Below are 24,643 nucleotides of genomic sequence, written 5' to 3'. Positions count from 1 at the left end.
ATTTTTGGACAACCACCAAATATACCTAAAAATGTTTTACCGAAATACAAACAAGCGATGAAGTTTTGTGGTTGCAAGAGGATAAAAAACTCAGCAAGAAAGAGCCAGAATTTTCTGGTATTGCCGAACGAGTTGCAATTAAATTGGAGGAAATATGGAAAAAGGCTTTAATTCCAATAATTTAACATACAAGAATTATTCAGCTTTTAAAAGCCTATTACATTTCCCTCACAAAAGAAATTCGCATATTAATGTATTTTTTCTAATTTTTAGTTGCCGTGGGGGGCAGAAAATATTTTTTTATTTCAACGCAATTTTACTAAAATACTAAATAGTGTGTTAGGCAACTTTTGTAAGCTATTACATTTTCGTTTCAAATAAATTTTTTTTTCGTCTGCTAAAATTTTTTCAAAATTTTTTTAAAATTTTTAACTGTCTTGGGGGCAGAAAATATTTTCCAATTTCGAAAAATTTTTACCAAAATACTTGACAGTTGATTGGGCAACTTTTGTAAGGTATTACTTTTCCATCGCAAAAAAAATTCTTTCGCCTTTTTCGATGCACCCTAATATACATATTGCAATAATATACAATTTAACCCAACCATTTCAACTTATAAAAAATTTCCCAGACTCTTTCAAATGGAATTAAAAAAAAATAATATCAACAAAAGTATTTTACTTAAAAATAAATTGGATAATGTAATTTATCTTTTATTTTGACTACCATCAAAAAATACATACTACGTTTGTATATTTGTATAATAAATAGGTATATTTTAACTCATTTAATACTTCCTGTATGGGTGTATCGTTTTGAAAACATAGGGAAATCCTTGGAGATTCGTATTCGTAATCGGTAATTCGATATTCATATTATATATATATATATATATATATATATATATATATATATATATATATATATATATATATATATATATATATATATATATATAAAGGGTTGTCTACAGCTAATGCCGTTTCCCTTCCGTCAGCCAGGACTTCCATTTTTTTCGATCTTTTCAGTCTCCGTCTTCCAATCCTTTCTTAGACATGGCTTCGTCGACTTCATTTTTCCAAGATCTTCTAGGTCGTCCTCTTCTTCTCGTTCCTCTTGGGCTCCATTCTACAACCTTGTTTATCCAAGTGTTTTCTGCTCTGCGTACGTGGCCGTACCATTTCAGTCTTCTCTCGTCTATATATTGCAGGGCATCTTTTTCCACTTGCATTCTTCTCCTTATCTCCTCATTTGTTATTCTGTCTCTTCTGGTGAGACCACAGCATCTTCTCCAGTATTCCATTTCGGTTGCCAGAATGCTTTTTTGGGTTTTTTTGTTTATGACCCAAATTTCTGCGGCATATGTCATGATGCTTCTTACTATTGTTTGGTATATCATTCTTTTTGTTTTTCCCTTGATGTTTTTATTCCAGATTACATTATGGAGTTGTCTGATGCAAGATCTTGTTTGTCCCAATCTACTTTTTATTTCTGCTTCTGTTGTTCCGCTTTTCGACATTATAAAGCCCAAATATTTAAAATTCTTCGTTCCTTTTATTTCAACTTGTTCTTCTACTTCTAAGTTTTTTACGTCTTCTTCCGATATTACTAAGTATTCCGTTTTCTTCATATTTATTTCCAGGCCCACCTTTTTGTATTCCTCTTTTAGTGTTCTTACCATGTAACTGATATCCTCTTCATCTTGAGCCATCACCACCTGATCGTCTGCGAAACACAATGTGTAGAGATAATCGTCCCTTATCGGTATTCCCATACCCCTACACTTTGTCTTCCAAGTTGTTAGTGCGTGTTCTAAAAATATTTTAAATAGAGTCGGTGACGTTGGGCATCCCTGTAGTAATCCTTTTGTTGTTTTGAAGTTAGCAACTACCTTGTTTCCGATTTTTATATTTACTTCATTTCCACTGTACATCTTTTTGATTGCTTGTGTTATGTTAGGTGGTATCCCTATTTTAGTCATTGCTTTGTACAGTTCTTTCCTTGGCACGGTGTCGTATGCCTTCCTAAGGTCTATAAACGCCATGTGTAAATCTTTGTTCTTAGCTCTTTTTTTCTCTATTGTCTGTTGTATTGTATGGATATGATCTAGACATGATTTCCCTGCTGTAAAGCCTGCTTGTTCTTCTCCGATTTTACCTTCTATATTTTTCTCTATTTTGTTCCTGAGGATCCTGCCATACAGTCTTCCCATTGTAGCGATGACGCTTATCCCCCTGTAATTTTCGCAATCTTTTCTGTTACCTTTTTTGTATATCGATGTTATGTATATTATTATGATATTCATATTCAGAACATTATTTTTGGTAATCAGAAAAAGTCATTCCCCACTTTGAATGTCAAGAGTCAAGTGTGAAAAATACATAGATGATGTTTGCGTCTACTTCAACCAGATCACTTCTTATGTAAATATTATGATTACAAATATTATAATAAGACTTAATTGTTTATGGCTGATGTTTTCACTTTCAGTTTGCTTCTGTATTTATAAAACAAAATTTGAATTATGGTTTTGTTTGGAATGATTGCTTGAGAATAATACTTCTGATTGGGATCCAAAATAATACCTAACCTAATCCTAATCACCATAAAAACCTAATAACCACTTTTTACTTTAAAAAGAAAAAAAAAACGGTTATAACCGGGACAAAAAACAACCGGTAAAACCGGTTATTGCGAAGTAAAAAAAAAACGGTTTTTGTTTAAAACCGGTGGGTTTTTCCCATCCCTAACATTGGTGGCGGTTTGTATTTTGTAATATTTTGTATTTTGACAACGACATCCGATTTTGGCGTCGAAACGTTAATAAAATCAATTTTTCTGTTAAATTGTGGCTTATTTCCCATTTAGAATAGTTGATTACAAAAATGCCACAAGAAAATAGCTTCAGATCAACAATAACTGCTCTTACTCTAGAACGAAGCTTCATGTGGAAGGTGAATTTTTGTACTGAGAATGTCTGTGTTCTGTATGTTTAAAATTCTTATGTTTTCTGTTCTTTTTGTTTCTTTTTTTGTTCTTTATTATTATTTATATGATGGCAAGATATAGTACGGTGGCCAAAATGTTGGAAGTGTAGTAATTTTTTCTTTGTTCTATGGTAGATGTGATACTGTTTCTTCTTCTTCACGTGCTTTTTCCGTTCCGAACGTTGGCAATTAACATGGCTATTCTGACTTTGTTTACGGCATATCTGAATGGTTCCGCAGATGACAACCCGAACCAGTGCTGCAAGTTTTGGAGCTACAAGTGTCTTCTCCTTTGGATAATTAGCTAAAATACCCTACATGTACTGTGCCTCATAACGTGACCAAAGTGTTTTAACCTTTTTCCTTTACAGTTGTTCTTACCTCTCTCTCTTTACCTAACATGGGCAGTACGTCTTTCTTGGTCACGTACTCGGTCCAAGATATAATACTCGGTCCACGTAACATACGTTGGTAAGCCTATATTTCGAAGACTTCTCCATTTTTCATTAATATTGCGATCATTGTTCCATGCCTCCATTCGATATAATAAAACCTTCTTCGTCTTCTTTTATATAGACATGACTGTCTGTTTTTTCAATGTGCCTCTAATAAGTTGCCGCTCCATCGTTTTCGTGGTCCTCCAACTGATCGTCTTCCTATTGGGGAACCGTCTCTCGCTCTCCTTACTACTCTATTTCATGTCATTCGGCTTATATGGTCATTCCATTATATTCTTCTGTTTCTTACACAGTTATTAATGTTGTACACCTTGCATCTCCGTCGTACACTCAAGGAAAAATGGTTAAGTGTAAGAATTTTGGGGTTAAGTGTAAGACTATGGGGTTAAGTGTAAGAATATTTTTGTTGTGTCTTAGAACACAGCAAAAATAAACTTCGCCCTCTACTTTAGAGAATGTACATTTTTGTTATACTTATTATTTTTTGGAAATAAAAGTCGGTTTATTATTATTATTATTATTAAGGTACGTAATATTAGTAAAATTTTTAATTCAGACAACAAAAGCAATACTTAAAATTTGTCCAATTCTTTGTTTTATTGTAACAACAAAGCGATGTTCATAAATTCATTATTTTTGTTAGTTGATCCAATATATTACGTTTATTGAATGGATGAATATCCATTTATTAATATATAATACTTTCATTGTGTATACCATAATATCACTTTAGTGATATTACGAACACTGTTCACTGAGTCGACGAACATTATTCATTGAAACAACAACGTCGTTAATTGACCGACGAAGACTATTCGTTGTGTCAACAACAGTGTTATTTCTCCTAACGTATACTGCTTCATGCACCCAATCAATTTCGTTTATTTCTACAATTGTTTCCGTTTATTCTTTTAATTAATTCCGTTCATTCCCACAATAAATACGGTTATTCTTACAAGCAATTCTGTTCATTCCTACAATCAGTTTTGTTCATTCCTACTATGAACCTATTTTATATTAATAATTACTGAATATCTTTTTTGTCCTAAACCTAATGTGTGATTTCTCATATGATTTCACTTATACAGTGCGCTGGAATAAGTGTTACCCCCTTATTAACTTATTTATTTTTAGCACATAAGCAAAATGCTCAGACAGGTCAATTTTTAAAATAATCAAAGTATATTATAACATCAATGTTTTGAACTTTACGCGATCCCTCTTCAGGTGACAGGCACAACTTTGATGTTTTTTAAATGGGAAAGTACATCATTTGATAGCTCGTTTAAAAGCGTTTGAAATAATGATTCCAAAAATGTATAACACTTTAATCCTTTTTGAGAGCGCAGGTGCAAAATTTTGATCGAATTCTTTTTAAACTCATTCATTTTTTTTGGAATCCTGAGAAAACTAATAAGTATTTTTGAAAAATTTAACACGTTCGCACCTAACCTATTGATACTAGACTTTCCTCAGAAACGGATATGGGTTTTTAGGTTAAAAACAGGAATATTGGAATAAAACTCGGACACATGGATTAGTGTATAGATATTTAAACATTTTTTTTGGTTTACTTAGCCTGTCAGTATAGTGGTAGTCAGGATATAGATGTACGTTGTTGACTATATACTGAATGCCAGTATACTGGCAGGCGAATCTAGGCAAAATGAACAACAATAATCGCTGTATAATTGGGAAAAAAATTGGTGTTATAAATTTTATCATTTTTTTATTACAAAAGAAACATAATTATCATTATAAATTTAAAACTATAAGAAAGAAATTTATTGTTTGACTTGTGCATGGAACAATTTGTAGCAATAAACTATGCATACGAGTAGTCCTGGTGAGTCGAAGCAGCTGTTACAATTAATGACGTGATCTATTTCGGACATTTTTCTTAGTGCAATATTGGCACCGTAACATACCACTTTTACTTTTTTCCGTGAACGGAACTTTTTCTGGGTAATACATATTGTTTTCAGTTGTTTGTACCTGAATAGCCTTGTTATTGTCGATAAGGTCCATTACTATGCACTCACGAAATTTCAAAAAAGAAGTTTTCCTATTCGATGCTCTCTTGTAGATGTAAAAGCTGTTCCAAATGCATAATATGTCTAATAGATGGAAAAACAATATTTTATACCACCGAAGTGTTTTTCTTGGTACTGGGTAATAAGACAATAGGTATATGCTCGATCTATCCCAGACATGTGCTTATTGTCGTCAAGCACACAATCGAGTTTAATTTTCGTAGGACCTCGTTTACAAACAACTTCAGTCATAACATGCTTTGTGCTGATCATTCTGATATTACGCTTATCTTTCCCTAGTAACCAATACGGGCCCTTTACGTGTCCATACAGCATCTGCTTTCTTTAGCTTCTTTTTTAACATATCATTAGGGTTTCCAGTTCTTTCTTCTCGAAAAGTACCAACATGTATTTTTTCCTTGGATAGGGCTTCCGCCAATTCTCCCTGTTGTAAAAATTATCCATGTATAAAACATGACCTTTTCCGAAATAATCCGTCGTGACCTCTTTGACAATATCCGCCGTTTTCAAGATACCTCTTCCGGTATATACAATAATATTTAATATATATCCATCGTGTGTAGTGAGTTCGTATAGTTTAATCCCATACTTGTGACGTTTACTGCCTATGTATTGTCGAAAGATGAGACGAACTCTAAATGTGTCGATAATCGTTTAGGAACGAACTACCAGTATACTGGCAGAGATTACAATATTATAGGCTACATACATATACGGCGTCTACAACTTGCTCCTTCACTCCTGGTCTGTGTGAATATATAAAGCATTGAAATTAGTAGAGTTGTGAGCCAGTAAAGTGGTAGTCAGTATGTTACGGAAAACTCGAACTACCAGTATAGTGGTAGTCAGGTGCGAACGTGTTAAACGCAGAATAAAAGATTATATTATTACCGAGGGCTGAAAGTCCCATTGAATAAACAAAAAAAATCTTTTGAATGGTATATTTGAAAATAAAAATCAAACTAAATTTTCTCTTTTTCACCCCTGTGACTTATTAAAATAATCATTATAGAAGTTCTCAGGGACTTGAGACTCTCGATAACACTGTAATATTTTATTAGTTTTCTCAGGATTCGAAAAAAATGAATACGATAATAGACACACGAAAACTTTCTTCCAGTACGGACTACATTTGGAAACGAAATGAAATTATTCGGCACTTCGGCAGAGAATTCTTTTTAAACAATGGTAACACAGAGAAGCTCGGGGTATCACGATAGGGAAAAGTCGTTACATTTCAAATAATCAACCAAAAAATTTATTGTTTCAACAACTGCATTTATTGTTACCATAATGCATTGATTGTGGTTATTAAGCGCAGTAGTAGATTGATTAATGCATTCGTTGTCATAACAATCAGTTTACATCTATGAAATAATCATATATTACTCTATATTAACAACATTTGTACATTGTTTTAATGAAATCTGTACATTGTCACGATAAACCAAGGTAATTGCTTATCATCTACGACATCAAGAAAGTGTTTTGCTGTCAGAATTACTATTATTTATTAAATATATGAAACTAATTTATTGACTGAATAAATTGAGTGTTACTGATTAATGTACTCCAGCTAGTTTCACAATAATTATTCAATCATTGTTACAATAACCAAATACATTGATCAATATCTAAAAGTTCGTTGAAACAAAAAATTAAATTGTTGGTACAACGAAATACTATTCAATAATCACTGTTAATTAAAATTACGAACTAAATTTTTTTGACTGTATATCTGTACTTCTAGGTCTGTCCCATACAGTCTTACTATCGATTTTTCGAAGGGTTTTCATCCCTGCTGTTTCGAGCAATCTATTTGTTAATAACGAAACCGGAAATACATAATTTTAGAGAAGTCTAATTTTGAGAGGCAGGGTGAGGATAAAATAAAAATTCAAATATAATTATTTTCCATCAACTTTGGATACGTTTATACAAAATAAACAAAGATTTTAATGCCCATTCTAATATAACTACTTTCTTTTGTTCTAGTTGTGACATTTCCGAGGGCAAACCCGGCTCTGGAAATCCTAGACGAACTCCATGACGCGGAGATTTACAAAGCCGTCCTGTCGTCCATGAACGATTGGAAGCGAAAGCAGGAGCAGAAGAAAATCACTAACAGGTATTCTATGTCTTCATAAACTTTCGATGTTGTCGCGAAAACGTTCACGAAACAAAAGGTATCCGTTCTTTCGCATTAGTTACAAAATCCTCGGGTGTACAACTAAGATTTGTTTGGTACAGGGACAGATTTGACCTTTTTGAAGCGTTTTAGAAAGTAGGTAACTAGTTTATGAAAAGAACTAGTCATTTACATGTAAAACATACACTTTTTCATTTTAAACATACACTTACCGGCACAAAATTCCGCCACCCAAAATTTTTTATCGAAGTTTGACAATTTATAACTTTAATATTTGTACTCCCATTTCCAAGATTCTTGCACCAGTTTGTAGATACATGTATTGAAATTATTTGGTAACACAAAAATTTTGCTTAGCATAGCATTATACAGGGGTGAATGGAAAAGTTGTATATTCTCCTAACTTTAAAAAGTTGAAAAATGGAAAAGCTGATTTTGTTTCAGTCCTGTCATATTATCCCGGAGGCATCACTAAAATTTTGTTTTTTGAATTATCCGAATATCTCTTTTCTTGTAAGAGCTTTACCATGTTTTGTAAATAAAAACACTGGTAGACTCATAAAATAGAGGTTCGATTGATAAGGTTAGAATATCCCCGCATGCAGCCCAGATCTCAATCCTATTGAGCATTTATGGGATGAATTTAAAAAAAACTATTCGCCGTCATCCTAGGCCTCCAAAAAATTTGGAACAGTTATGGCTCTGGTAGAGGAATATCGGGTTATTCCCCAGGCAAGGATAACACATATTTATTTGATGCCAAACAGATTGTGAGCAGTCGTTACTGCAAGAGATGCACATACCCGCTATTGAAGTGTTTTGTTTTGTTGTTAATTTTGTTTTCTTTTGTTAATTTTAGAGCGTTTAATATTTTTTATTACTAAAACTTTAAAAGCAGTGTTTTCATTTACAGCTCTTACAATAAAAGAGATATTCGGATATTTCAAAATACAAAACCTTAGTGATACCTCCAGGATAATACAAAGGAGTATTAAACAAAATCAGCCCTCCAATTTTTCCATAGAATTTTTTAAAGGTAAGAGAAAATACAACGCTTCCATTCACCTCCGTATAATGCCATGTAAGCAGAAATTTTTTGTTACCGGAATTATAACGAACGACACGAAAACATGTACCTACAAACTGATACAAGAATCTTGAAAATCGGAGTACAAATAAGAAAGTTATAGATTGACAAACTTAATCAAACATTTTGAGTAGCCGAATTTTGTGCCGATGAGTGTAGTTTATCAATAAAATAAAAAAAATCATCATTATCTTTTCCTTTATTCCAATGCGGAGACGGCTTTCCCGATTACATTTATTCATAATTTTCTGTCTATCTTCTTTCTTCTAACAAACTTTCATAAGTTTCTTTTAGGAGGTAGCATTCATTTTGAGCAATGAGCATGAGCAATGTACTGGAAATTTTCTTAAGAATATTGCACTCGAGAATTTATAACAAAATAAAAGTATAACTCAGCGAAACCCAGTTTGGTTTCAGAAATAACCCTGAAACCAGAGAAGCATTATTCAGTTTACAAATCATGGTGAAAAGATGTAGGCATACAAAACAATCGGTATATACATGTTTTATCGACTTTTAGAAAGCCTTTGACCTTACCACCCACGACAAACTGACAGGCGTTTTGTCAGAGGTGTGAATTGAATACCAAGACCATATTGTCAAGAAATGAGCAACCATGTGCAAACATACGAATACGATAACTAGTCCAGAGAAATAAGGATTTTCTCAGGACACTCAAAGATCTAGGTAGCTGACCACTTTTTTAGTTATGGTAGACCTATAAGAAGAAAACCAACCTGCCCCCTGCCTAGAGTTCACGTCCGTTTTTTAATTATTAACAATTTAGTGCAAAAATCGCGATTTTTTCGATTTTTTGCACCCCATTCAAAAGCTAAACAGTTGACATTAAACTACAAAATTTAACTTTTTAGAACATTGAAAAACCATCAAAATTTTGGCCAGCCGATTTTTGAAAGTTAAAAAGTTAATTTGTTACTACGCAAACTGCGAAATAAGTGAAAATCGTTATTTGTTAATAACTTTTACTAAATTTAACTTAGAATTTTAGGATTTCACCCAAAGTTGGGTATTTTAGTACTTAACAAACCCCTTAAAATTTGAGACCGATCCATTAATTAGTTTAAAAGTTATTCTATTTGTTTATGCCAGATACCTTTATTTTGCAATAACATAAGACAGAAAATAATGAACATTGAGCAATTTTGAGTATGCCAAATGAAAGTAGAAGACTGATAAGACAAGAATTCCTAGGTCCCAAAAGTTTGGCCTAGGCCAAACTAGTTTGTCCTGAAATCGGGTTTGGCCAGTAACATATATAAGTATGTATATGGTGACAATATTATAAATGAAACTTCTAGCAATATCTCCAAGGTTATAAAAACTTTTACTAGTGTGAGATAAAAAGATTTCACTTAGGGAAATGCTGAATGTAACATATTTCACTCACGCGACACCATTCATTCCATTCGTTTTAAAATCTCGCATATTCGCATCAAAACCGTTCAGAGTCTCTAACCCCGCAATTTAAGAACTATATATCTCTTCTAGCCACAATTTTACACTTGAAAAAGAATGGTTCATTCGTTTTCTGAGCTTGACATGAAAGTTTCAAAAGAAACGAAAGAATTTAAAATGGATCGCGATTAGAGGCTTATTTAGAAGAGAACAAGTTTTGTATTTTAAATAATATGTTAATCATTATTTTCTTTTTTTATAAATTTATTATTATTTGGGGGCATATTTCCAACTATATCATTAGTAAAAATTACAAATAACAACTTATGCTCAATATTGATAGATTTAAGACAGATTAGTACTTTTTCTACAGGGCTTATCTCGATTATAAATTTGCATAGTTGCACGTATCATGTATTACTAAATCATTTACTATGAAATTGGCGCCGAATAGGGTTAAACCGAGGTTTAGACTTCTTCTCTAAAGTATTCATCAGGGTTTCTAGGGTCTCAGTGTTCTAAGCCATCAAGTCACTTAATAAGTGTACTTGTCATCTTATTTATATTGTATATTATATTATTTATATTTATTTAAATATATAATATTTCCCGCTTTAATTTTATTTCATTTTTACATGTTCTTAAATAAATTTACTTACTGTTTCTTCCAGTTTCTCTGGTAAAGTAACGTTCTTGGAAAATCTAGTCAAAATTATTTATATTTTCCTTTCATTTATCGTAATATTAAATATTGCAAATTATTTAAATTTACCATGAATTAAAAATAAAATAAATTTTATTTTTCTCCCTTAGGTACTCATTTTATTTTTTTCTTCCATATCACAAAATTTGTCCTATTTTTCTTTCTGACTTTTGTTCGGATTTCATAGAAACAATACTCATCCGATTTCTCATTTTCATCTCCTTTTCTTTTGCATGTACCCATCTGAGTTATCACAATCTCTTCCATTTTTTTTTCTATCTAGCACTACTCATCGCGGAAGACTTGTCCACACTTCTGAAGCCTCAGTTTCTTTCTGTTTGTTTTCTTATTTATAAGTCAAGACCACGCACTATATTGTGTGGTTTTTGAAACGGCTTTTTGGTAAAATTTGTCATTAAATGCGACAGTTTTCAAAACTAGAAAACTCGTAATTAAACAGAAACAATCTACCTAAAAATATACCCAGTATAATAGTCTGGTTAGAATATTCCCAATATAATAAATAATCTCCTTGTACAGAATTAAACACTAAAAAACATTACGAATCAAATGGATTAACGTTATCAGAATCCAAGACAGAAATCTGCTTCTTTTCTAGAAAACATATAATTCCAGAAGGATATAAATTGTGGTCAATTCAAATTTCCAATTAAAACTGTGTCAGATATCTGGGAACTTATTTGGATAGAAAACTTTTGTGGAAAGATCATATACATCATATCATCAAAAAACCCGAAAAAGCTATGAATATCTTAATGGCTTTCTGTAGAACCAATTGGGGTGCAGATCCCAACATTGGTTTAATGTTTTATCGATCTATGATACGACCACTTTCCGATTATAGCTGTCACTTGTATGGAAACGCTTCGAACACACATTTAACAAAAATTGAAGTACAGAAAAATAAGTGACTACACCTGTGCCTTGGGTATCTTAAATCTACACCAATAAATGTAATGGAAATTAAAGCTGTTGAACCTCCATTGAATTTGCGGCGGCAGTATTTTACCGACAAATATATAGCTCATACCATTAGCAGAGACCAAGTATTTCTCAAAGATATACATAATCTGGCTGTTTTAGTTCTGACTAAAAGTTATTGGTTTAAGAAAAAATCTCCACTGGTGGCGGAAAGCTACAGAAATCTTTCTAAATTCAAAAAGGTGCTTATAAGGGTCATATTCCACCAGTTTATACTGAAAAGCCTCAGGTATTGATCTCCATAAAAATCAAGACAGAATTTCTTATTGATGTCCAAGGTCCCATGTTTAACGTAGAAATTCAAAAGAGATGGCCTAATTATTATTATTTGTTTACCGACGCGACGGTTCAAAAAAAGGAAATAACACAGCATGCGCAGTATACCAACAGTATTCTGGACAACAATATAAATATAAGATACCTGATGAAGCCACCATCTACACAGCTGAAATGCTGGCTTTAAAGTTGGCTCTTTCTCACGTTTTGACAAAGAAATTGAAGAACTGTGTAATATTTACAGACAGTAAAAGTGCACTAGAAAGATTATTTTTAACTAATAAATCCAAGCAATTAACTCATGTTGATATAGAGATTTTAAAATTGTACTACCAGGTTTCAAAACTCGGAGGGAAAGTTATTATCGTTGGATCAAAAGCCATTCAGGGATAAAGGGAAATATAATAGCAGATGCCTTGGCAAAAGAAGCATTATCAAGTGGAGAAAACATAGACATCATCATTCTACCGGTATCAGATATAGATGTATTAAACATTGTCTCAAACTAAAATGGCAAGCCAATTATACGGAATCAGAAAGAGAGTCATCCTTTAAACATTGGCAACCCACACTTCTTTAAAAAAGGTGGTTTTCTTCAGAGTCCAACCAAAATTTTATTAAAACTATTAATAGGCTAAGGTCAAATCATGTTCTAACACCTGCAAGAATGCACAAAATGAATCTACCAGACACTCCAAACTGTACTTGTGGTAAATATGGAGATTTAACACATATCTTATTAGAATGTGAAAACCAACAGGATAATATTGCATATTTTTATGAAGACTTACGAAAACTAAATGTCTGTTTCCCATTTCACTTAAATAAACTAATTTTCTCTGAAAACGTAGAAATATTTAATTTTATTTATCGGTTAATAAAAAAATGTAAATATAAACTTTAAACAATATACTGTACTAACCATAGAATTAAGATGAAACTTGTAAGCAATCTGCAAGCACACCAATAATGTAATAAATCTTACTGGTAATACGAAAAAAAAGAAACAAAAAAAGAAACAAAAAAAATTAACATAAAAAAGAAAAAAACAAAATAAAAACTTAAAATTTATATATACATACGATATAAAAATAAGTAATATAATGAAATTAAAAAGAAAACAAAATAAAACAAAATAAAACAAAAAAAAAAAACAAAAAAAAACGACTAAAAATAAAAAATGAAAAAGGAAAAAAAAAAACAGTAACAGTCAAAACAAGTCAAACTTTTTAATTTACATTTACTACTAATTCGTACTCTGATTGTAGATCTGTGAATACAAATTCCAAAATAGTCTGGTCAATTGGCCATGCCAAGGCCATTAAAATAAAAAAAAAAAAAGAATTAAACACGTGATGAAAAATCAAATCTTACTACACGATTGGAAGTTAAAATCATTAAAAAATAACCAATTGAATAGCATTTCATGGTCGTATCATACAAAACTAAAGCTTAATTTAAGTCATAGTTTATAAATAAGTTTTTAACTTCTTTGTCTTATTATTTTACGTTTGTGCTATTTTTCAGGTTAAAAAGAGAAGACATAGTTTCAGCTTGCTACAGAGATTTAGGATGTTTCGAAGCGTCAGGACCTTTTGGGTATCTAGACACTGTTCCGGACAAACCGGAAGATATAGGTAGGTGCTAATAAAATTAATTCTCTAGCTCTTCTACTTTTATATAAATATGCCTACTAAGCATCAAAATTAACGCACCACCTTAAAAATGGGACATTTTTGATGTCTCATATTTCCTAAACCTGTTGTCCGATTTGAGCGATTCTTTTAGCATATTATAGATTTATTCTTCAAGAATATCGATGTAATAATCTCATTGCTAAAGAGGTAAGTGTTATTGTATACCGGGTGTAACAATGATGGTGTGTTTTTTCTTTAAAGTTTGGAACACCCTGTGGAATATTCTAGCATATATAAAATACTGAAATTAAAATTCAACTGTAGCCTTAGGCTTTCTTAACATTTTGCTTTTAAATTCATTCACTTATATTGGATAATAAAAAAGTTAGGTTATTTAACAACTAGCAATGTTATTCACCAATAGAGGGTGTTTCTAAATAAGTGCGACAAACTTTAAAGGGTTAATGAAAAAATAATGACCGTTTGCTTTATAAACATATGTCCGCAAATGCTTTGTTTCCGAGATACGGGATGTTAAATTATTTCTTACCAACTAACGATTTATTTATTGCTCTAAAACTGGTTGAGATATGCAAATAATTTGGTAGGTTTAAAGAGGTAGTTATTGCACATTTTTACATACAATTAAAAATTATATATTCACTATTGGCGTGCGTACGGGTATAAACATTTTAGATACGTCCCGTATGCAGGCCAATGGTGAATATAAATTTCTTAATTGTATGTCAAAAAATGCGCAATATCTATCTCTTAAAACCTACCAAATTCCATTAGTATATCTCAACCAATTTTAGAGCAACAAATAAATTGCCAGTTTGTAAGAAAAAATTCAACATCCCGTATCTCGGAAACGAAACATTTGTGGACATATGTTTATAAAGCAAACGGTAATATGATTAACATGGCCAGTTGTTAAAGCACCTAACTTTTTTTATTATACAACATAAGCGAATGAATCAAAAAGCAAAATGTCAAAAAAGCCTAAGGCTACAGTTGAGTTTTAATTTTAATATTTTATATACGCTAGAATATTCCACAGGATGTTCCAGATATTCCAAACTTTGAAGAAAAAACACACTAGCATTGTTACACCCGGTATACAATGACACTTATCTGTTTAGCAATAATATTATTACATTGATATTTTTGAAGAATAAAGCTATAGTACCCTAAAAAGACAGGTTTAGGAAATACGAGACATAAAAAAGTCTCTTTTTTAAGATGGTGCGTTAATTTTGATGCTTAGTGTACAATAATGTATGTTTCAAATTTAGTATTTATTTCTTACAATTTTACAATATTACTTTTATAATTTGAACTTATTTATTTATTTATTTATTTACTACATCAAATCAAGTTAGGCCATCTGGTGTCAATATGTTATTAAACAAATTACCACGCACAGAAAAACAAAATTGAATTAAAGTGAAAAAATAAAGAAATGCGGTTTCATTAAAAAGCAATATACTTCAAATAAAACTGCTTTTATCAATGTTGAAAATTTCGTAATAAACAGTTATACTGTTTTATTAAAGGCTATGTTCAGAAAAACATAAAATAAAAGCAAGGACTTATAAAAAAATTCTCATAAACTTAAACGAATATTGTTGGGAAGTATTTTTATTTCCTAGAGTGGCGTAAATTAAAATTTGATGATTCGTTTTTAACTTCAGACATAATTGCAAATATAACATGTTATGCTTTTTCCATACTGACATAACAATTTCCTCTGCTATATCTCTCGCCTGAAAAAAACTAATAATAACCCAAAGACATATTATAGTTACGTACGTAGTGCAATTACCGTTTAAAATATGTTGAATATTCTTAACTTTATGTGAAATATACTTTATGGCATAAAAAGCAATTATATTAACTTGATATTAAAAAATACATCCTTTTTTTATTGGCATTAATGGTCTGTTTTGTTATTAAATTTTTAAAATCCCAAACAAGATTTTTCTGAATTTAAGTTTTATGTCAAATATTAAAAAAGAACTAACCATAACCATACAGCGAAAAAAAAAGTAAATCATTAAAGCTAGAAATATGGTTGGAAAATTGATAGTCATGTTTTAGCGTTTTTTTAGGTTCTTTGAAACTCGGAGAATCTCAAAAATTTGAAGTATAAATTTATTATGTACACAATTTAGAGACACTTTTAGCTTTTTTTTAATGAAGCTGGGGTAACTTTTTGTTTTTATGGTACTATAATAATCATCATTAACATGATAGTAATTTTTTTATATACTTTAATTTTGTATACTTTTAACTCATAACTTCGTCAGAAATGTACCCCGCACAAGCCGCATGAAAATTAGGTCCCAGTGGATTTAGTTCATAATTTGGGAAAATACCCTTTAAAGCATCCTGATAAAAAGTTCTCATGGCCACATCTCGATCGTATCGAGGATTTTTAAGATGTAGAGACACAAACTCGGAAAATTATAAGATTTACCGGGTATTCTAATTCCCCTGAGTTACTGGATATCTGGCAACATGTAGAAGTTTGGGTTAAATAAAAGTACTAGTGATCTAGGATTTTTTCCCAGCTATCCAATGGCGATCTTTACTTTGACCCTGGCCTTCAACGGACGTCATCTTCTAAAATTTCGGGGGGTTTCAGCATCAAATTGATATAAACAGATTACTCATGGGTTTTTGGGATCCTTAAACACGAATATACCATCATTATTGACCTACGGAGGACGTGGTGGCCAGGGTAACTGCAAGGGGCGTCATCTTCTAGAGTTTCGATGGTTTTTGGCATTTAATTGATTTAATTGATGCAAATGAATTACTGGACGGTTTTTTGAGGTCGCTAAACACGAATATGCCACCAGAACCGACTCCCGGAGCACCTCGTTTCCAAGGTCAATGAAAGGGGCTCCTGGAGTTTCGAAGGTCTTTGGTAATACATTAATGCAAACGGATTAATTATAGGTTTTTGGAGATGCTGAACATGAATACCTGGTGCCTAAGGCACGTCATGCTTTGGAGATTCGAGAGTTTTCGGTAGTAAATTGATGCAAGCGGATTATTCTTGTGTTTTTGGGGTTGCTGAACACGAATATGACTTAGATAAAAGACTCTGGAATATCTAGTGACCACGATGAATAACACTATCAAAATAGAATATAGTAAATCGATCTTAAAATAAATGAAGTAAAACATTGTCAGATATAAATTGAGTTTATATTTATAAATAATTAAAACAATTGAATAGCACAACATAGTTATTTTAATAAAAATCTACAAATTGCAAACAATTTTTCACCAATTTGTAGGCTTTGTAGTCGGTGCGTATCAATCCGTTTGCATCAATTTAGTACCGAAAACTCTCGAAATTCTAGAAGATGACGTGCCTTAGGCGATAGGTGTTCCGGTGTCTGTTTTGATGGCATATTCGTGTTCAGCAACTCCAAAAAGCTATGAGTAAACCATTCGTATCAATTTAATGCCGAAAACTCTCTAAACTCGAGAAGATGAATAACCTTATGCACCAGGTACTCCGTGGGTCGGATCTGATGGCGAATTAGGATTCAGCGACTCCAAAAAACCATGAATAATCAATTTTTATCAATTTAATACCGAAAACCCTCGAAACGCCAGAAGATGATGTGCCGTAGGCACAATGTGATTAGTGAGCCGGATCTGATAATGTATGCATGTTCAGCAACCCCAAAAACCTAAGAATAATCACCATTTGATTCCTCCGAAACTCCAGAAGATAACCTGTCTTAGGCACCAGGTGCTCCTGTGTCTGTACTGATGACGTATTCGTGTTCAGCAACCCCAAAAACCTTTAACTAATCCGTTTATATTAATGTAGTACTGAAGACCCTCGAAACTCCAGGAGCCCCTTTACTTGACCTTGGAAAGCAGGTGCTCCAGCAGTCGGTTCTGGTGGCATATTCGTGTTTAGCGACTGCAGAAAGCCTCCAGTAATTCATTTGCATCACTTAAATGCCGAAAACCATCAAAAATCTAGAAGATGACATCCCTTGCAGTGAGTGGCTTTGGCTATCACGTACCCCGGAGGGTAATTCTGATGGCATATTCGCATTTAGCGATCCCAAAAACCCATCAGTAATCTATTTATTTCAATTTAATTCCGAAAATATTCGAAACTCTAAAAGATGACGTCCGTTGAAGGTCGAACTATATAAAGTTCGCCATTGGATAGCCAGGAAAAAATCCTAGATCATTAGTACTTTTCTTTGATCCAAACTTCTACATGTTGCCAGATAACCAGTAACTCATGGAATTGGAATACCCAGAAAATATTATAATTTTCCGAGTTTGTGCCTCTATATCTTGAAAATCCTCCATACGATCGAGTTGTATCCATGAGATCTTTTCATCACAATGCTTCAAAGGGTATTTTCCCAAAGTATGAACTAAATCCACTGAGACCTAATTTCCATTAGGTTTGTGCGGGGTACCTACTTTATAAATCTTTTTAAGTTTTAATATTTTTACCTTTAATTTCTATTTTTTACCTTTAAAGCTTTTTATGCTGAGTAAAAGCAAAGTTATAAGCAAAAGGCCCGATAGTCGATGATTTGTTATTTTTTAATATCTCGTCGAGATATTTGCAATATCTCGTCTTCTAATACATCGACTTTAAATTTTCAAAGTTTATTTGGTTAATTTTATTTAAATAAACAAAACATGATTTAAAAAGAGGGTATATCTATATTTAGTCCAGGAACCGAAGCTTTTCACCCCGCAATTTTTACAGAATGGATAGATTTGCTTGAAAATTTAAGAATAAGTAGTGGATGGTCCAAGGATCAAAATCTATATGATGCCGAAATGCGCTTTTATTATGGGGGTGGTTGCCACCCCATCTCGGGGGTGGACATTTTTTATTATATTTTGATAGCAAAAGTTGATAAAAACATTCATTCTAAGCAAAAAATGTTGTATACATTTTTTTGATAAAACTAATAGTTATCGATTTATTCGCTATCGAAAGTGGTAGTTTTATATGGAAAAAATCAATGTTCTCCTATATTTACTCATTTACTATTCACTAAATTTTTGTCGTAGAAAAAATTTTTTCACACGTTATTAAGAATAAATAACCTACAATTTCATATTTAAACATTTTTTCTTATCTTTGATGCTAATCTTTCTATTCTGAAGAAAATGGCATTTTTTACAAAACTACAAAAATTCTTTATTCGCTTTTAACTTCAGTTTTTTTAAAACTAATCATTTTAAGCCAGTCAAACTTCTAGACTCTATTAATAATACACAAATAAAGAAGAATGAATAAGTCCAATGACTAAAAACACCGCTAACTTACATTATTATGCTTAGAATTGGATTTCTCCTTTTTTTCTCAAAAAAATATATTGATTTTTTAACCGTAACTTTTTTATTTTTTATCTTAGAAAGTTCGGTATATAAGAATTTTTTAGGTTTTTACAAGATCTATAAGCCTATTGATACTAAATCTTAGTAAAATCCTTAGTCATAAAAAGAGGTGACTTTGAATGGGTTGGTAAAGTTGGTTTTTGCATGCTATCACAAGTGTTAATTGTCAATAGCTCACTTACTTTTTGTCATAGAAAAATTTGTTTTCTACCAAATTCTTGGAAATTAAATTAGCTATAATTTAATATTAAACATTTTTTCACAAATCTGATGATAATCTTTCTATTTAGAAGAAAAAGCCATTTTTTCCAAACTACAAAAATTCGTTAATCGCAGTTAACTTCATTTTTTTAAAAACGAATCATTCTAAGTCGGTCAAACTTCTCGAAACTATTAATAATACATAAATAAATAAGACCATATAAGGTCAATGAATAGTTTTAATTAGGGTGGTGATTACGGAGTTGCAACATATAATAAAGTATATCTTGATTACTGTTGGTCTTAAAGAAAATAAAAAACACGGTTTTGTTAATTTTTTTAAATAGTATATTTTTGTTAAGTAAGGTTGTTTTGATAAAACGAAACCTTATGGAGTTATTAGCAGAAAACTGATTAAAAACATTAATTTTTCGATGTAATACTAACACTTTCGATAGCGAATAAATCGAAAACTATTAATTTTATCAAAAAAATGTATAAAACATTTTTTGCTTAGAATGAACGTTTTTACCAACTTTTGCGGTCAAAATATAATAAAAGATTTCCACCCCCAATAGGGGGTGGCAACCACCCCCATGATAAAAGCGCCTTTCGGCATCATATAGATTTTGATCCTTGGACTATCCACTACTTATTCTCAAATTTTCAAGCAAATCGATCCATTCTGTAAAAATTGCGAGGTTTTGTCCTATTTCAAGCTTCATTACTTGGACTAATTAGTTTATTAGTTATAACGATTTAAACAATTAAAATGTTAACAAAAATTTCTGCCTAAAAATTCGCATCATTATGTTAAAGATTCGGATTCACTGAGTCAAAATTCATAAAAAACAGTTATAAATCTCACGGACCTAAATCGGCCACGAAACTGCTCTTTGCCACTAGACTAATAGATGTCTTAAATAAAAGGTTTTATAAAAAATTTTTAATAAAAAGTTTTGACTGCTAAATACTTTATAAAATATTTTACAAAAAACTTAAAAGCTGGGCCAGAAAATGGAACTGAAATAATTTTAACTTTGCTGTAAGTGTAAATCCGCTACATCACGTTCTTAGATTTATAAACTGCGCGTCATAGAAAACGGGCGCCCTAAAAAATGGGTCATTTTTGATGACGCGTATCTCCTAAACCTGTTGTCCGATTTGAATGATTTTTTGAATATGTTATAGCCCTATTCTTTTTCAATATCGCTCTAATAACATTTTTGCTAAACAGGTAAATTTTCATTGTATACCAGGTGTACGAATCAAACTGTGTTTTTTTCTCAAAGTTCGCAACACCCTGTGGAATATTCTAGCATTTATAAAATACTGAAATTAAAACCCAACTATAGCCTCAGGTTTTCTTAACATTCTTTTTTTTGTTCATTCGCTTATGTTGGATAATACAAAAGTTATGTACTTTAACAACTAGCCATGTTGTTCATCAGTACAGGGTGTTATAAGTCTAGTGGGTTTTAGAGACTAAATAAGTTCGACAAACTTTAAGGGGTAATTCTGCAATAAAAATAATGACAGTTTGCTTTATAATCATATATCCGCAAAAGCTTCGTTTCCGAGATACGGGATGTTAAATTTTTTCTTACAAACTGATGATTTATTTATGGCTCTAAAACCGGTTGTGATATGCAAATGAAATTTGGTAGGTTTCAAGAGATGGTTATTGCGCATTTTTTGACATTCAACTAAGAATTTTATCAAAAATGAATAACCATTTTCAAACTTAGTCTTAAGAATTTTATATTCACTATTGGAGCGCATACGGGTAATATGACCGATCATATTATTCGTATGCACTAAAAAATTCTTAATTGTATGTCAAAAAATGTTCCAAAATTATGTCTTAAAACCCACCAAATTTCATTTGCATATCTCAACCGGTTTTAGGGCAATAAATAAATCGTCAGTTTGTAAGAAAAAATTCAACATCCTGCATGTCGGAAACAAACCATTTGCGGACATATGTTTATAAAGCAACCGGTAATTATACTTTCATGCAGAATTACCCCTTAAAGTTTGTCGTACTTCTTTAGAAACACCCTGTACTGATAAAGAGCATGCCTAGTTGTTAAAGTAAATAACTTTTGTATCATTCAACATAAGCTAATGAATCAAAAAACAGAATGTTAAGAAAACTGGAGGCTATAGTTGGGTTTAATTTCAGTATTTTATCACTGCTCAGTGGTAAGAGCGCCTAACCTTTGGATCGAAAGTTCCGAATGGTAGTGGGTTCGAATCTCACCAGGGTCATAAATTTTTTCATTTATTATAAATTAATAAATGAAAATAGTTTCTGTCCTTGAGGGATCGGTACTCACCGGAGGCATCGCAGACGTTCGGATACAATTAGCGTCTCTTTGCAAAGACAATGACGTCGACTTTGCAAAGTAACAAGACACTTACTCAACACACACACACTACACATTACACCTGAGTTAGTGATAAGTTATACAATTACGTGGCTAAAGGTTATATTTCTAAACCAAGGCCAGAATCAGAGGAAAAAAAATTTATCAATGCTAGAATATTCCACAGGGTGTTGCGAACTTTGAGAAAAAAACACGGTTTGATTCGTACACCCGGTATACAATGAAAATTTACCTGTTTTGCAAAAATATTTTTACAGGGATATTGACAAAAAATAGGGCTATAACATATTCAAAAAATCACTTAAATCGGACAACAGGTTTAGGAGATATGCGACATCAAAAATTACCCATTTTTTAGGGTGCCCGTTTTCTATGACGCGCAGTGTATAAAAAAATCAAGACATGTACGTTTCAGCACATGAATCTGTTAAATTGCAGAGTAGTGGAGAGAGAAAAAACAACGCATTTTTTTTCAAACTTTTTATATTGGTTTACGTATAATTTAAAGAGCTACCCACAAAACATATAACCTTAATAATGTGTACTATATATTCATCGCTCAAAAGTAACATTAAAGTGTATCAAAGAATAAATTAATGGGAAAGTATTTTTAAATATTCATCTTTTGGGTTTTTAATAAGAGCATACAATTATAGCTAAATACAACATATTATATAATGTAAAACTTAGAATTTTGGCTTCGCTTGTGTCTTTCTAGACTATATTTTTTGAAAATTTACCATACACTTATTTTTCTTCGTACATTGTCTCCACTAAAATTTTCATAAAATACTGATTATTTTTCATGTTGTATTCCCTACACCACCTCAAATTCAATAGCTTAGGAGTTATTGCTACATTTATTAAAAAAAGTAAACAAATTATAAAAATCAAAATTTATGGCTTGGGCAAACATTATTTCAGAATTTTTGGATCATTGGGAACAAAAAAGTCTTTTGTAATGTTTCTCTAAAGTTAATCGTTTCCGAGTTATAAACAATTTAAAACTGAAAAATAAAAAAATGACGATTTTCAAGTTTCAAAAAGGCAAATAAAAAATATTACTTTTGAAACTACGAAGTGCCTAAATTCAAGTTGAAACATCATTTTATCAGCTATCGATAAGTAATTTTTGGGTTTGTTTCATTTTCAAACATTGTTTTTTAGTTGTTAATGCAGACCGATTGTTTGTCCTCTCATATACGCTTCATTAACAATTAAAAAGCAATGTTGTAGAATAAAACGTGCCGAAAATTCTAATGTGGAGCTGACAGAAAAATGTTTGAGCTTGAATTTAGGTACATTTTATATACCTCATAATTTCAAAAATTATGTTTTTTACTTGTGTTCTTGAACCTTGAAAATCGTCATTTTTCGTTTTTTTTTCAGTTTTAAATTGTTTATAACTCAAAAACGCTTAACTTTTGAGAAAAATTACAAAAGACCTTTTTTTGTTCCCAATGATCCAAAGAATCTAAAATAATATCTACCTCGGCCGAAAAAATTGATTTTTATAATTTGTTTAATTTTTGTTAAATAAATTTAGTAATAACTCCGAGATTATGGCATTTGTGTATAGGGAATATAACATAAAAAATAATCAATATTTCTTAAGAACTTCAAAACGCAAAAAATATACGTGTTCTATTTGAATATAAGAAACTTCACTAGATTTACAGAAAAACGGAAGATCTGGCAACAATGTAGATAATACTGCAATATTGGCCGCATTATAAAACCCTTATCCACCAAAATATATAAAAATCGTGCAAGGCGTTTCCGAAATAATTGAGGTATTTCCATACTAGGGTGGGTCGAAAAAAATGTTTCATTTTTTAATCGTTATACCGCGGAAACTTGCCTTTGGGATATATAAGTAAAATGCAAAGTAAAATAAAGTTATATATTGAACCCCCATCTAGCGCATCATACTTAAAATTTAGTTCTTTTTCAGAAATCAAGACATTTTTTAATTATTTTTACAATCTTTAGCCAATAATATTTGAACGTGCTATAGTGAAAACTGTTTAGTTAATAGTTTGAAAAATAGGAAATAAATTTGAAACAGACAACATCTTTTAATTTGCGGTAGTGCAAAATACTCAAAAATTGGTAAAATTCACATATTAGCACCTTAAAAAAGGTGTGGTCTAGTATGTTGTTTTGGGTGTTAATAGCACAATCCATTTTTGTTCTTTTACTTTACACCCCATTTGCCGTAGCATCCAGAGCTTCTATGCCAAAGTTTGACAGCAAGCGCAGCTTCAACGTACCCACTCAGAAATAGTGAGTAAAAGACTCTTTCTAAAGTCAAAATTTTATTTAATTTGTTTCATTGTTTGGCTACTATTTGGTTTCTTTTTTGTTTCAATTAAACATGTTATTAAAATTTTAAGTTATTTTATTTATATCCTGTATAACTTTAAACACACTATAATAATTCTATTCCAATTAAATGGAGTGTAAATTAAAATAACAAAAAATGGATTGTGCTATTAACACCCAACACAACGTACTAGACCACACCTTCTTTTAACGTGCTAATATGTGAATTTTACCAATTTTTGAGTATTTTGCCCTACCGCAAATTAAACGATATTGTCTGTTTCAAATTTATTTCCCATTTTCTAAACTTTTAACTAAACAGTTTTCACTATAGCACATTCAAATATTATTGGCTAAAGATTGTCTTGATTTCTGAAAAAAGCTCAAGTTTAAGTATGATGCGCTAGCTGGGGGTTCACTATATAACTTTATTTTAGACGAAGTAGTTTTCAATCCTAATAGTAAATTATTAATATTGAAAATATTAAAAATATTACTAAAAGATTTTTAAATTGAAAACTTATTGGTACACTTTCCTGGTGACACCTCCAA

At 31.4% G+C, this 24,643-nt stretch overlaps 1 protein-coding gene across 4 annotated transcripts in view; it reads left to right on the top strand.

Moving 5' to 3' along the window:
• The window catches only part of LOC114332856 (uncharacterized), a 348,079-nt gene that overhangs the window by 249,787 nt on the left and 73,649 nt on the right, over positions 1 to 24,643 (top strand). For all 4 annotated transcript variants that reach the window (XM_028282646.2, XM_050652319.1, XM_028282668.2 and 1 more), the window contains exons 3-4: positions 7,495 to 7,627; positions 13,660 to 13,769. In XM_028282646.2, the coding sequence (XP_028138447.2) occupies positions 7,495 to 7,627; positions 13,660 to 13,769 (243 nt within the window). The remainder of the gene's footprint in view (positions 1 to 7,494; positions 7,628 to 13,659; positions 13,770 to 24,643) is intronic.

This window comes from Diabrotica virgifera, chromosome 5 (genome assembly GCF_917563875.1).
Source record: "Diabrotica virgifera virgifera chromosome 5, PGI_DIABVI_V3a".
Taxonomy (NCBI): domain Eukaryota; kingdom Metazoa; phylum Arthropoda; class Insecta; order Coleoptera; family Chrysomelidae; genus Diabrotica; species Diabrotica virgifera.
The sequence above is the reverse complement of the archived record's forward strand: the minus strand, read 5'-3'. Positions and strand labels throughout refer to the sequence as shown.